Here is a 13,479-nt window from a genome sequence, read left to right on the forward strand (position 1 = left end):
TGACCTAGAAAATTAGAGCATTTCTCCTGGTGAAGTGGACTGACCCTTGCATGACTGGAACCTCGAACCCAGGCTTCTCTGTTGACAAGCCTGGGAATGAATTCACGGACCCCAGGCTAAGCAGAGGCTTTGCGTTGCTGTGGATTTTTCCTTACCTTCTGGGTGAGTCCTCTCCTCCTGTCATCTCCATATTTCCCACTAGAGGGCAGCAGAGACTTGACTAAAAAGGAAAACGTCAGCGGCTCTTCAGGGAACTGTGGCTGAAGCCTGGGTCAGGCTTGACCCGCGATCTGAGGGTGGCAGAAGGATTCCCCCCCTCTACGTTATGACCACATGGCACAGCTCAGGAGGCTCAGCTCCTAGGTTAAGGGAGTCAGACTCTGGATTTATGACTGACCCCGACCCTTACCTAACCATGTCTCATCCCTGGCCCTCTCTGTCTGGCTAAATCACGTTCCTGGAGGTTGGGGGTGGGGTGGATTGCATTTGTACTCCCAGTGCCCGTCATAGAGCCCAGACTGTGTGGGCGCTGAGGAAATGTTTGTCGAATCGGTACTTGGAGGGTGGAGCTGTGCAGCATGTGGGAAAGATCTGGGCTTTAGAATCAGACACTTAAGACTTAAAGTCCAGCTCTAGCTGTGTGACCTTACCCAACTTACTCAGCCTCTCTGAGCCTCTGATGCACCATTTGTAAGAGGAAGTATTGGTACCTAGCTTGAAGGACTGTTGTGAGGATTAGATGGAATGACACGGGCATGGACCCAGTACATTCTAGTTGCTTGATAAAGGGAGAAAGTGTATCATGATGCAGTTTTGAGGAATGGTGAGGAATCAGGTGTGGATAAAGGATTAGAAGGGAGATGGAAGATGTGTTTGTCAGAGAAGGAGGCTGATGGTCACGAAGGAGCCCGCACGCCACGTTGAAGACATAGGGTTTTCTTTCCTCGGCAGTGAGGAGCCCTGAGGAGACCTCCACCTGCTTGGTGAGACAGAACTAAGACACAGGAAACCTCTTACCTCAGCTTGGCACGCTCACTTATTGAGAATCACAGGTGCATTTAATTTGGAAATTATTTCAAGTTTACAGAAGACTTCGAAGTATAGTCAAAAGAACACCATATCTTTCTTATCCAGAATAACCTATTGTTACATTTGCTTTATCATTTTCCTGTATTACTTATTACTCCTATTCTGTTTGACAGTAAGTTGCATACACCATGATCCTTTGCCTCTAAACACTTTAGTGTATATTTTTGAAGAAGGATATTTTCTTATGTAAGCTTAACTGATAAATGGCTATGAACGTTAGTAAATTTATTATTAGTATGATTTTTTTTTTTTGGCTTTTTAGGGCCACTCCCAGGGCATATGGAGGTTCCCAGGCTAGGGGTTGAGTCAGAGCTGTAGCTGCCGGCCTACACCACAGCAGCATGGGATCCGAGCTGCACTTGCGACATACACCACAGCTCACAGCAACGCCAGATCCTTAACCCACTGAGTGAGGCCAAGGAGCGAACCTTCGTCCTGATGGATACTAGTCAGATTCGATTCTGCTGAGCCGCGACGGGGACTCCCTGTGTTGTTTTAACTCGCTAAATATATTATGATTGTTATGGCAGCAAAGAAAGTAATCCTGACACTTTCACCGGTTCTGACTACGTTTCAGTTTCGTCAGTTGGCCCGCTCATGTCCTTCATAGCATCTTCCCTCTCCTATGTGGTCACACGTTGTACTCAGTCGTCACATCTCTTTAGCCTTCTCTAACCTGGAACAGTTCCTCAGCATTTCTTTGTCTTTTGTGACAATGGCATTTTTGAAGACAGTCTGCCCACCCCCTGCTCCTTTTTCAGTTTAATGTGTCTCCTTTTGGGTGTGTCCGATGTTTCCTTGTCACTAGATTCGGGTGCTGCCCCCGTGGCTGGAACACGCACAGGGGATGTGTCCTCCTCAGGGAAACACCGGGAGGCACTCGGTGTCCATCTTGATGCTAATTTTGATCCTGTGGTCCAAGGGTTTTTGATCCTGGGTGCCCCCGAGAAGCATCCCACGTGGTGGGAACTAGGAATTCGCATCAAGGTGGTCATCGCTCCGCTGGGAACTGGGCACGAGGCGACGGGCGCTATGTAATGCCTGCTCTCGAGGGCGACGCAGACTCCCACGAAGCCACAGGCCAGGAGGAGGCCAAACAGGTAGACCCATTCATTCATTCACTGCACATTTGCTGAGCGCCTCTGTGGGCCAGGGCCGAGCTGGTGCCGACATTCTCCACAGTCGAGTGGAGGGGACGACTGATGAAAAGATTGCTGTGTCCCCAGCATCGAGACCAGCACCTGTCACATAGTAGCTGCTCAGTCAGTGGGGCTCGACCGAAGGAACTGCTGAACCTCCAGCAGTATCAGCCCTTGCCTAGAGGCAGTGGTTTGCTCTGCTCCCTCAAGCGGTGCAGAAACTGAGGCTCCGAGGGTGAAAACAGCCGTCTGTGGATTTGGGAATCGTAAGTCCTCGTCGTCCCAAGCAGTTGGAGTCTCCTTCTGGTGGGCAGCGGGGGGGCTGGCTCATCTTAGAAGAAGCAGTTTTCCGCTCCCCCCACTTCCTGCTGCACCGCCTCCTCTTCCCATCCTGTTCTGGGGCCTGGGGCCCCCTGATTGGGCCTGTGGTTATTTAGTCAGCGATAATATTGGATTTACTTTCATCTCTGAATTGCATCAAATGTCACCAGTGACATTTAGCTGACACACAAGGAGGAGGCTGGCATTTTTAGACTGTCAGCGTGTTACAGATGTAGAAGCGGATTGTGTCGGGCGTCTGGTTTATTGTTAATTAGACGGAGTCTCAGTGAGCGGGTGGATAAGCCCTTCCATAGCTCCTGCTTCAAAATGACTTCAAACCTCCTCCCAGAAATTAATAAGCCCTGCCAGTTTTCCCATTGGGATGGGGAATTCATCTCAGAAGTTTGGGGAGCAAATGACACAGTGAGTTGTTCTGTATCTGTTCTCTTATCTTTTATATTTCATTTTTGCCCTCACTGTCTTTCTCCTTTGCAACCAAGAGAGAAAGTAAAACAGTCACATTTGGATAGCAACTCATATTAGTAATATTTATTGAATGCTTACCAGCTGCCTACCTCTAGTGTAATCCTTTAACCTCTCTGCCTCAGTTTTCTCATCTGTTAGTTGGGATAATGGTCCTACTTCCTAGGGTTGCTGTGAGAGGTAAATGCATGTGAGCATGCAAAATGCTTAGAATAGTGCCTGGCACATAGGAGGCACCACATTCCTTTCTGCCACTGCTGTGAGCATTCCTGTTCTGTGGTCAGTGTGGTGGGTGCTGAGGAAACATGGACTAACTTGTCCCTGTCCCTCATGGAATTTATAATCTGATGGAGGAGTCCAGAGTCCAGGACTGCATTGTTTCAAAATTCTCGGGGAGTTCCCGTTGTGGCTCAGTGGTAAAGATCCTGGCTATCTGTGAGGATGCAGTTTTGATCCTGGCCTCTCTCAGTGGGCTAAGGATCCGATGTTGCCATGAGCTGTGGTGTAGGTCACAGACATAGCTCGGATCCCACGTTGCAGTGGCCGTGGTGTAGACGGGGAGCTGCAGCTCTGATTCAACCCCTAGCCTGGTAAGTCTGTGTGCCGCAGGTGGAACCCTAAAAGAAAGCAAAAAAAAAAAAAAAAAAAAAAAAAATTCTTGGATTATGGGATTTGGAAGTTTTATGATTTCATATTTTTAAGATTCTCTGAATTCGCAGTCCTCACATTCTCTGTGTCTATGATTCTAAGGTTCTGTGATGCTCAAGTGCCAAGAGGTGACCTGAAGTGACAAGCCTGTTGCCTTCTCCTCCTGAGCACACAGACTGTTTCTCCAGGCTCCCTTGTAGTTAGGTGTGGCCCTAGGTGGAATCCTGGCCAAGAAAGGTGCGTGGATGTGATGTGGCCACTGCCAGGCCTGGCCCGGGAACCTCCCATGAATCCTGCGCCCCTTTCCTTTTTCCCTCTCCTGATCGAGTGGAGACCAGACTGAGGCCCTACCAGTGGGAAGAGCCACAACATGGGAGGAGCCTGGGTCCCTAGACAAGCACGTGGCAGGTTGTCCAGCCAGGAACGTGAGCAGGGACTGAGCAGCTGTTGTGTTAACCATTGACTCTCGGGATGTATCTATTTGGCAGCAGGCAATTCGGGGCAGATGAACCTTTCCTGCCCAAGCCTCCTCCACCTTCCCGTCCTTTCTCCGTCACTTCCCACCTGTGGCGGTTCTCTCATCATCTCCTCTGCCCTGCAGCTGGCTCACGATGTCCCCAACATGCCGGTCCAGGCCTGCCCCATCCTGAGTCCCAGAGGCTGTTCACAGGAGGGGCTTAAGCCTGTCTGCTGTGGTCACACCTCAGTGGCTGAGTCCCTGCCTGTCTTTACCCTGTGACCCGCAGGAGAGCCCGGGTTGGAGCTGATGTTACTGTTCCGACTGTGGGGCTGAGGAGCCCATCCTGGGGGATGGCCTGGGCCTCTCCTGCCCCCTCCCTTTCTCTGTCGGAATGGGCCCAGCATCTGCCCTGGGTTGGGTGGGGGGCAGTGCCCCTCCATCGCCCTATTCCCTGTAACTCACACCCTCCCTGTCTCTCCCCCCCCACCCCCCCGCTCAGCCAGGACAGGCTGCTTCTCCCCCTTGAACAACAGCCTCCAGCTGAGCCAGGACTGGGGCTGAGGACCCAGAGCAGCCCTCCCCGGGGGGCAGAAGCTGCTTCGGCGGAACGAGGAACACGGTCTGTTCCGTGTCGAAGGAAACGTTCTGTGATTTATGCTTAAACCGCACTGGGCGCGACGGTGCTTTCGGCTTGATAAGTAAGTGGATACGGGGATGAGAACTTTTGCTTCTGCCAGGGCGAGGCTCACAGCCTGGGATCTGAACTTATGTTATGAACTTTGCTACGAAGGTAGTGGGGGGTCAGGGGAGAGGGGCACATGGAACCCTGTGCTGTCTACATGGGCGACCCTCCCCTTCTCTCTCTGGCAGCCGGAGCTCCCAAGCCACCTCCTCCAGGATGCCTTCCTTCATTCCCCCAGACAGAGCCGCTCCTCCCTCTGTGCCTCAGTTTCCTCATCTGTAAAAGGCGGCGCAGTAAGGATTAATGAGATGCTACACATAACATGCTCAGACCCTGGCCCGGCCATTGTGAGTATCCTGTTCTGTCAGCTGTGCCCCTTGGGGTGGGGGTTGGTGTTGATATTAGCTGGTTACTAGGATTCCAGTCTTCCTGGAGATGCACTGACCTAAGCAAAAGCCTGGGAAAGAAACTTTAGCTTCCAGACACCAAAATTAAAAGACTCGAGTCAAAGAAAGGGGGACTAGGATTGTCCCGGGCAGAGTGTCCAGGGCGGGCAGTTGCCAGGCTCCGTCATCTGTCTTCAGTGATGGGAAACGCTTCTGAGCAGGGACCCTGAAACGGCTTGCAACCCAGCTGTCCAGCAAACATGGCCCTGGGTTCCTAAAGAGAACAACAGTGCTCGATGGAACTGAGGCATTCTGGGCCCAGACCGTTGATACCTAAAGAAGCTGAAATTCAGAGAGGGTAAGTTACCTCCCCAAAGTCACACAGCCATTAACGGGTAGAGCGGGGTTGGAACAGCAGCCTCCAGGTCCTTCCCTTGGTTTGGTGCAGGGCACACACAGAGGGCAGCAGATACAGGGGGAGCTGGCATGGCTGGTGCAGGCAGCTGGAAAGCTTTGTATGCCACAAACAGAAATTATGAGTCTCCCCAGGGGCCAAGAGAAGGAGGCCGGGGCCTCCTGGACTCATCCTCCTCTATCCCAGCCTTGCCCTCCAGCCGGCGTGGCTGAGAAATCACCAACATCACACTTGATGCCTGCTCCCTGCAGATCAGCGCTTGTTTGCCAGGGCTGTGAATACTGTGCCTTTGATCTATGTAAATAACAAACTAAAAAGGCAGGTTCTGTCACCATGCAACTCAGCCATCCCCATGCAATTTCGCTGTCCCTTGGAGCGGGAGGCTTCCAGCTGAAAGATATTTAGATCCTCATGGATTCTACTTGAGTCGCCATCTAAACAGCAAACACCTTTGCAGCTGCAGAAAATCTTCCCCCATTTCAGATGGGCGGCGAGCTGGCGGAGGTGGGCTTTGCGTGCTGTTATTTTTAGAACACGGGGGAGGGCCTTAGAGATTTGAGAGAGGTTTTTCAGGTGGGATATAAACTCAAAGAATGGAAAGAGGCTGAAAGAGGTGGTGATTCTCTAATGGTGGAGCTTGAGATGAAAGGCTGAAATATTTATGTCCCCTTTTAAACCTGAGTTGTGTAAGGGTGAAATTTAGAGTCTGTCTCCCATTATATGGTTCACCTTATGGTGGTCAGTCACAGGTGCTGGGATGTGGTGCAAACACTTAGCTCTCTTGTTCACAAGAGTCCTCCCTGGAGTCTCCCTGAATCCCTGAGCAGCATGTCTGTGCTAATTCACGCAATTAGCGTATCAGAAGCGGCCTAGGGGACACGGAGCTTTGAGTATATGGAAGGCCTGCTTTGTCTGTTTGTTTGTTTCCTGGCGGCGGCTGCAAAGTCAGAAAAGATGTGGAAATCCATCCCTGATGAAAGGTGAGCTCATAAATAACCTCAGGACATGGACAAGTCCTGAGAGCAGGGGAAGAAGTTGGGGAAGGCAGGTCACCCCAGGGAAGGGAGATTTCTGGATAGCCCCCGTCGTGCGATTGGTGGCAGCTGTGCAGAGAGAAAGGCATGTGTTTTTCCCTGAGCACAACTGGACTGTGGTTTCTGACCTGCCGTTTTGGGCTGTGAGGCTGGGAAAGTCATCTCACCCCTCTGAGCTTCTGTTTTCTTGCTGGGGAGCAGGTAATTGTCGCAGCCATGTAGGGCTTTCATGAAATACGGAATGTAAAGTCCCACCCACCAATGGATGTGCCATAGTGCTGGTTTCCAAACCCTCCGGTGACAGCTGGGTTTGCTCTTGCTTGGGTTTGCTGTATTTCTCTATTTTCTTTTTCTTTCTGTGTGCTACCGACGTAGAAACTGAGCTGAGCAGAACACTCAGGGGTGAGGATATTTTGACTCCTGTTTTCTACCAAACACCTGACATTTTCGAGGCTTGGGATGTTGTGGCACAGACTATTTTTTATTTTTTTTTGTTTTATGGTTGCACCTGAGGCGTCTGGAAGTTCCCCGGCCAGGGACTGAATGCAAGCCACAGCTGCAGCAATGCCCAGTCCTTTAACCCACTGCGCCGGGCCAGGGATGAACCGGCACCTCTGCAGTGACCTGAGCCACTGCCATCGCATTCTTAACCCACTGCACCATGGCAGGATCTTGTATTTCTTGACATAAGCAATTCCGCAGCTATAGATGAAAACTTAAAAGACTCAGTCCTTAGTCCTTGGCTCACAGCTGGTCCTCGGTAGCTATTTGGGGTGGTATGTTGACGATCAAGGCCCACCTTCTGGGGCTTCCTATCAGCTCCACGCAGGAAACACATATGGACCACCTGCCCCTGGAAGTGGCGGAGTAGATACTAAAACACTTTGGACTTGGAGAGGTCTTTGGTTTCCTCAAGTAAAGGTTCTGTGTAGCATGCCAGGAGGACAGGGAGCAGAGAAGATCTCATGGCCTGGTGAGTTAGGAAGGCTTCATGGAGGAGGGGACGCTTGAGCTGGGTCTTGAAGATGCACAGGAGTTTCTCTGAAAGGAGAGAGAGGAAAAAAGTGTTCTGGACAAACAGCACAGGTAAGACCCAGAGGCTTGAAAGGTGAGCTGCAGTGAACCTAACTAACCTAAGCGAAGCCTAGGAGTGTTGAGACAGCAGCTCTGCATTCCCCAGGGGTGCCCTGTGCTTCAGACGGGCAGTCCTGCCACGGAGCTGCACCTGGGGATGCCCCCATCATGGTTTTAGTTAGCATTTATTGGGCACTTAGTGTGTCCCTGGCACTAGAGGTGATTTGTGCATATTGACTTTCAATCTCCGTCAAATTTATGAGGTAGCTGCCCTCTGTGTATCTCCACTTTAGAGATGAGGAAACTGATGGCCATGGAGGCTAAGTAACTTCCCGAAGTTCATGTGGCTGCAGGTGACAAGAACCTCTGGTCTCCCCTTCCTCCCCATCTTAGTGCACTGCCTTATTTGGTGTCTGCCCACAGGTGTGTAATATGATAAGAACAGAATGAGCCACTAATTTGGAAATCATTGTTCAGCTGGGACTGGGGAGGGGTGGGAAGAAGAAATCGCAAGTGATGACAAGATGGAAAATTAGAGGTGGCTAAAATTAAGTGATATTACTCACACAGACATACCTACTCCCACACCTGGCTTTCATCCTGTTTTCTTCCATTTTTCCCTCCTCTGGTTTTTAGTAGGGCTGGCCTCAGGTCGCTGATGATAAGAAACTGAGAGAATTACAGTGTCCAGAGCAGCCTCCCTGCTGGCGCTGATCTGGGAGGCAGCACCAACTCCCTGGTGCAGAAACCACTTTCATTTCCACCTTCCTCCTTTGTCTTTCTCTTCTGAGGCTCGGCTTTAAATTGAAAATTTTCCCCTCACTTGTGGGAGGCACTGGGGATCGGGAAGTTCGTTGGTAGGGGTGGTGGGTGGGAGTGGCTGTGGGATGGAGGGGGAGGGGAGGAGGGGAGAACAAGGGGGGAGGGAGGAGCAGAGAAGGAGGGAATGGGGGAGAGGAGGGAAGAGGAGGGCGAGGGAGGGCGAGGTGGGAGGGCGTGAGCTGGGTGGTACTCTGAGGACCTCCTCCTCCCTGCCTCCCTGCCTGCCCTTTGGGGCAGAAGGTAGGGATTGCCCTTCTGGTCTGGAAACCTCAGTGCCCCAGCAAGGGTCTGGTGTTGGATGCGAGGAGTCAACTCATGTGGGTCTGAGCAGAGCTGTAGCTGCCCAGTGACCGTGTTGGCATGAGCTGACTGGACAGGCTCACTGGAAGGGGCTGGGGTGGTGGTCAGTGACTAGGGTGAGGCTCAGTCTCTGAATCCACAGGAGGGATGGCCCCTGGGGTGGCGTGGGTGGTGCTGGGTTTTAGACTCCGGTAGACCTGGATTCAGATCCCAGCTTCTGACACTTACCAGCTGTGTGACCTGGACGAGATTCCAAACCTCTCTGTGCCTCAGCTTCTTTTGCTGTTGTGAAGTTTACATGATAAACATTATGCAATAGGAAGACTCAGTATTGTCAGTGCTACCTAACTTGCTCCACCGATTCAATGCAATCTCAATCAGTATCCCAGCAAGTTATTTTATAGATATTGATAAATTGATTTCAAAGTTTATATAGAAAGGCAAAAAAAACCCCAGAACAGCCAACAAAATATTGAAGGAGAAGAACAAAGTTGGAAGAGTGACACTATCCAAATTCAAGACTTATTATAAAGTTACAGTATCCAGATAGTATGGCACTGACAAAAGATCAGTGAAACAGAATAGAGAGTTCAGAAATAGACTCAAATATAGTCAACCGATCTTTGAAAAAGGAACAAAGGCATTACAATGGAGAAAAGATAGTCTCTTCAGCACATTGTGCTAGAACAATTGGACCTTCACATACAAAAAAAAAAAAAAGAATCTAAACACAGACTTTATACCTTTCATGAAAATTAACTCAAAATGGCTAATACACCTAAATGTAAAATGAAAAGGGTAAATCTCCTAGAAGGAAACAAAGGAGAAAATCTGGTTTTGGTGATGAGTTTTTTTAGATACAATGTCAAAGGCATGATCCACAAAAGAAATAATTGATAAGCTGGACTTTGTTAAATGAAAAACTTATGCCAGCAAAAGATGCTGTCAAGAGAATGAGAAGACAAGCCTGGGAGAAAATATCTGCAGAATTCACATCTGATAAAGGATTGTTATCCAAAATATACAAAGAACTCTTTAAACTCAAAAATAAGAAAATGAACAAACAACCTAATTAAGAATGGCCAAAGGGCCTGAACAGACCCAACACCAAAGAAGATATACAGATGCCAAATAATCATGTAAAAAGATAATAAACATCATATGTTATTTGGGAACTGAAGATTAAAACAAACAACAGTGAGATACAACTACACACCTGTTAGAATGGTCTAAATCTAGAACACTGACAACGCCAATGTTGGTGCAGCAAAAGGGGCTCTCATTGTGGGAATGCAAATGGTATAGTCACTTTGGAAGACAGTTTGGTAGTTTCTTAATAAACTAACCATATTCTCACCATATGATCCAGCAGTTACAGTCTTTGCTCTTTGCCCAAATAAGCGGAAAACTTGTGACCATACAAAAACCTGTACATGGATGCTTATAGGAGCTTTATCCATAAATGTGAAAATCTGGAAGCAACCAGGATATCCTTTGGTAGGTGAATGGATAAACAAACTGTGGACATCCAGACAATGGAATATTACTCTGCACTGAAAATAAATGAGCTATCAAGCCATTAAAAGACATGGAGAAGCCATAAATGGATACTGCTAGTGAGAGATACCTATCTGAAGAGGCTACATATTATGATCTCAATACATGATATCTGGAAAAGGCAAAAATTATAGAGACAATAAGAGTCAGTGGTTGCTAGGGATTAGTAGGGAGGGATGAATAAGTGGAACACAGGATTTTTAGGGAAGGGAAACCATTTTGTATGATGCTATAATGGTGGATACATGTTACTATACATTTGTCAAAACCAATAGAATGTACAACACCAAGAGTGAACCCTAATATATACTTTGAGTGATAATGATGTGTCAGTATAAGCTCATTGATTTTATCAAATGTACCACTCCGGTTCAGGGTGTTGAAGTAGGGGAGGCTCTGTGTGTAAGTTTTTCTACTGACTTGTAGCCTCACTTTTCCCCAGCCATAAAAAAGAAGATAATGCCTGCCTCTTATAACTGTGATCATTAAGAAGAATAACACATATGTACCTCACTTTTGACAATGGGTAGATCATCCAGACAGAAAATCAGTAGAATACATTGGCCTTAAATGACATGTAAGACAGACCTACAAACTTATATCAAACATTCCATCCAGAAGCAACAGTTTACACATTCTTCTCAAGTGCACATGGAGCATTCACCATGTGCACTCCAGAATGCAACAGTTCTGAGAGTGACATTTATAGCAATAAATGTCTACATTACAAAAAAAGAAAGGTCTCAAATGAAAAACTTAGCTTTATACCTTGAGCGACTAGGAAAAGAACAAACTAAGCCCATAGTTAATGGAAGGACATAACAAAGATTAGCTCTGAAATAAATGAAATAGAGACTAGAAAGTTAACAGAAAAGATCAATGAAACCAACAACTGTTTTGTTTTTTTGTTTTTGTTTTTCCTGTTTTTGCTTTTTAGGGCCATACCTGTGGCATATGGAAGTTCCCAGGCCAAGGATCAAACCAGAGCTGCAGCTGCCAGCCTATGCCACAGCCACAGCAATGTGGGATCCAAGCCCTGCCTGCGATGTATATCACAGCTCATGGCAATGCCGGATCCTTAACCCACTGAGTAAGACCAGGGATTGAACCTGTGTCCTCTTGGATACTAGCCAGGTTCATTACTGCTGAGCTCATTGGGAACTTCAAACAACTGTTTTTTTAAAAAAAGAGAAACAAAATTGGCAAATGTTTAGCTAGAGTAACTAAGAACAAAGAAGAGAAGAGTTAAATAAAATCAGATATGAAAGAGGGTACATCAGAACTGATAACAGAAATACTAAGGATTTTAAGAAACCTCTGTGAACAACTGTGTCAACATATTATATCATCTAGAAGAAATGGATAAATTCCTAGAAACATACAACCTATGAAGACTGAAAATGAAGAAACAGAAAATTTGAACAGGTAAATTTCCAGTAAGGATATTAAATCAAATATCTCCTAATAAAGAAAGGTCCAGGGCCAGATGGCTTTACTGGTGAATTCTACCAAACATTTAAAGAATTAGTACCAATCCTTCTTAAAATCTTCCAAAAGATAGAACAGGAGGGAACACTATCTTCCAAAAGATAGAACAGGAGGGAACACTACCTCATTATATGAGGTCAGCATTACCCTGATACCCAAACCAGACAAGGACACTATAAGACAATTACAGGCTATTACCCTTGATGACTATAGATGCAAAAATTCTCAACAAAATATTACTAAACTGAATTCAATGGTACATCAAAAGGATCATACATTATGATTAAATGGAATCTCTTTCAGGAATGCAAGAATGGTTCAACATATTGAAATACGTAAATGTGATATGTCATATTAGCAAAAATCATAGGATCATCTCATAAAATCTATCAACAAACTAGGTATAGATGGAATGTACCTGAACATAATAAAAGCCATATATAACAAACCCACAGCTAACATTATATTCAATGGTAAAAAGCTGAAAGCTTTTCTCTAAGATTAGGAACTAAACAAGGATGCCCTCTCTTGTTACTTTCATTAAACATAGAACTGGATGTCAAGAAAAAGAGTCAAAGTCATCCAAATCAGAAAGGAAGAAGTTGTCTCTGTTTGCAGATGATATTATATTATATATAGAGAACCCCAAAAATTCCACCAAAAAACTGAAGACTAATAAATAAATTCAGTATCCATGTGGATGTGGGCTCAATCCCTGGCCTCACTCAGTGGGTTAATGATCTGGCATTGCTGTGAGCTGCAGTGTAGGTTGCAGACAAAGCTTGGATCTGGTGTTGCTGTGGTTGTGGTGTAGGCTGGCAGCTGTAGTTCCAATTCAACCCCTCTCCTGGGAACTTCCATATGCCACACCTGTGGCCCTAAAAAGCAAAAAAAAAAAAAAAAAAAAAACAAAAAAAAAAAAAACAATTCCATTTATAATAGCATCTAAAAGAATAAAATTCTCAGGAATGAATTTAACCAAGGAGGTGAAAGATCTGTACATGGAAAACAATAAAACATTGATGAAAGAAAATGAAAAAGATAAAATACATGGAAAGATATTCGTGTTCATGTATTAGTAGAATTTATAACATTAGAATGTCCATATTTCTTTCTTTCTTTTTTTTTGTCTTTTGTCCTTTTAGGGCCGCACTGGCGGCATATGGAGGTTCCCAGGCTAGGGGTCTAATTGGAGCTGTAGCTGCTGGCCTACATCACAGGCACAGCAATGCCAGATCCGAGCTGCATCTGCGACCTACACCACAGCTCATGGCAACACCAGATCCTTAACCCACTGAGCAAGGCCAAGGATCAAAGCCACAACCCTATAGTTCCCCGTCAGATTTGTTTCCACTGTGCTACGAAAATGTCCATATGTCTTAATGCAATCTGCAGGCTCAGTGCAATTCCTATCAAAATTCCAATGTCATTTTTCACAGCAATAGAAAAAACAGTTCTAAAATTTATATGGAACCACAAGAAAAAAAGATCCAAATAGCCAAAGCAATCTTGAGAAAGAAGAATGAAACTGGAGGCATCAAACTATATTTCAAACTATATTACAAAGCTATAGCAATCAAA

The 13,479-nt window shown here is 46.6% G+C and overlaps 1 protein-coding gene and 1 long non-coding RNA gene across 3 annotated transcripts in view; both read left to right on the forward strand.

Moving 5' to 3' along the window:
* LOC146402975 (uncharacterized) overlaps nt 1-4,932 on the forward strand; it is a 35,971-nt gene extending 31,039 nt beyond the window's left edge. The window contains exon 3 of the mRNA XM_084965723.1: nt 4,640-4,932. Within this exon, the coding sequence (XP_084821849.1) occupies nt 4,640-4,802 (163 nt within the window). The 3' untranslated portion in view covers nt 4,803-4,932. The remainder of the gene's footprint in view (nt 1-4,639) is intronic.
* A 1,436-nt stretch (nt 4,933-6,368) lies between these two features.
* The window catches only part of LOC110261422 (uncharacterized), a 154,670-nt gene continuing 147,559 nt past the window's right edge, over nt 6,369-13,479 (forward strand). The window contains exon 1 of one of the 2 annotated variants that reach the window (XR_014808373.1): nt 6,369-6,603. This is a non-coding gene — a long non-coding RNA (uncharacterized LOC110261422). The remainder of the gene's footprint in view (nt 6,604-13,479) is intronic. The other variant, XR_002345502.2, reaches the window with a different exon arrangement.

The sequence above is a fragment of the Sus scrofa genome, chromosome 6 (genome assembly GCF_054392235.1).
Source record: "Sus scrofa isolate SSC_HxYL_T2T_F1_AM1 chromosome 6, Sscrofa_HxYL_maternal_Yorkshire_Landrace_v2.0, whole genome shotgun sequence".
NCBI classification, from domain to species: Eukaryota; Metazoa; Chordata; class Mammalia; order Artiodactyla; family Suidae; genus Sus; species Sus scrofa.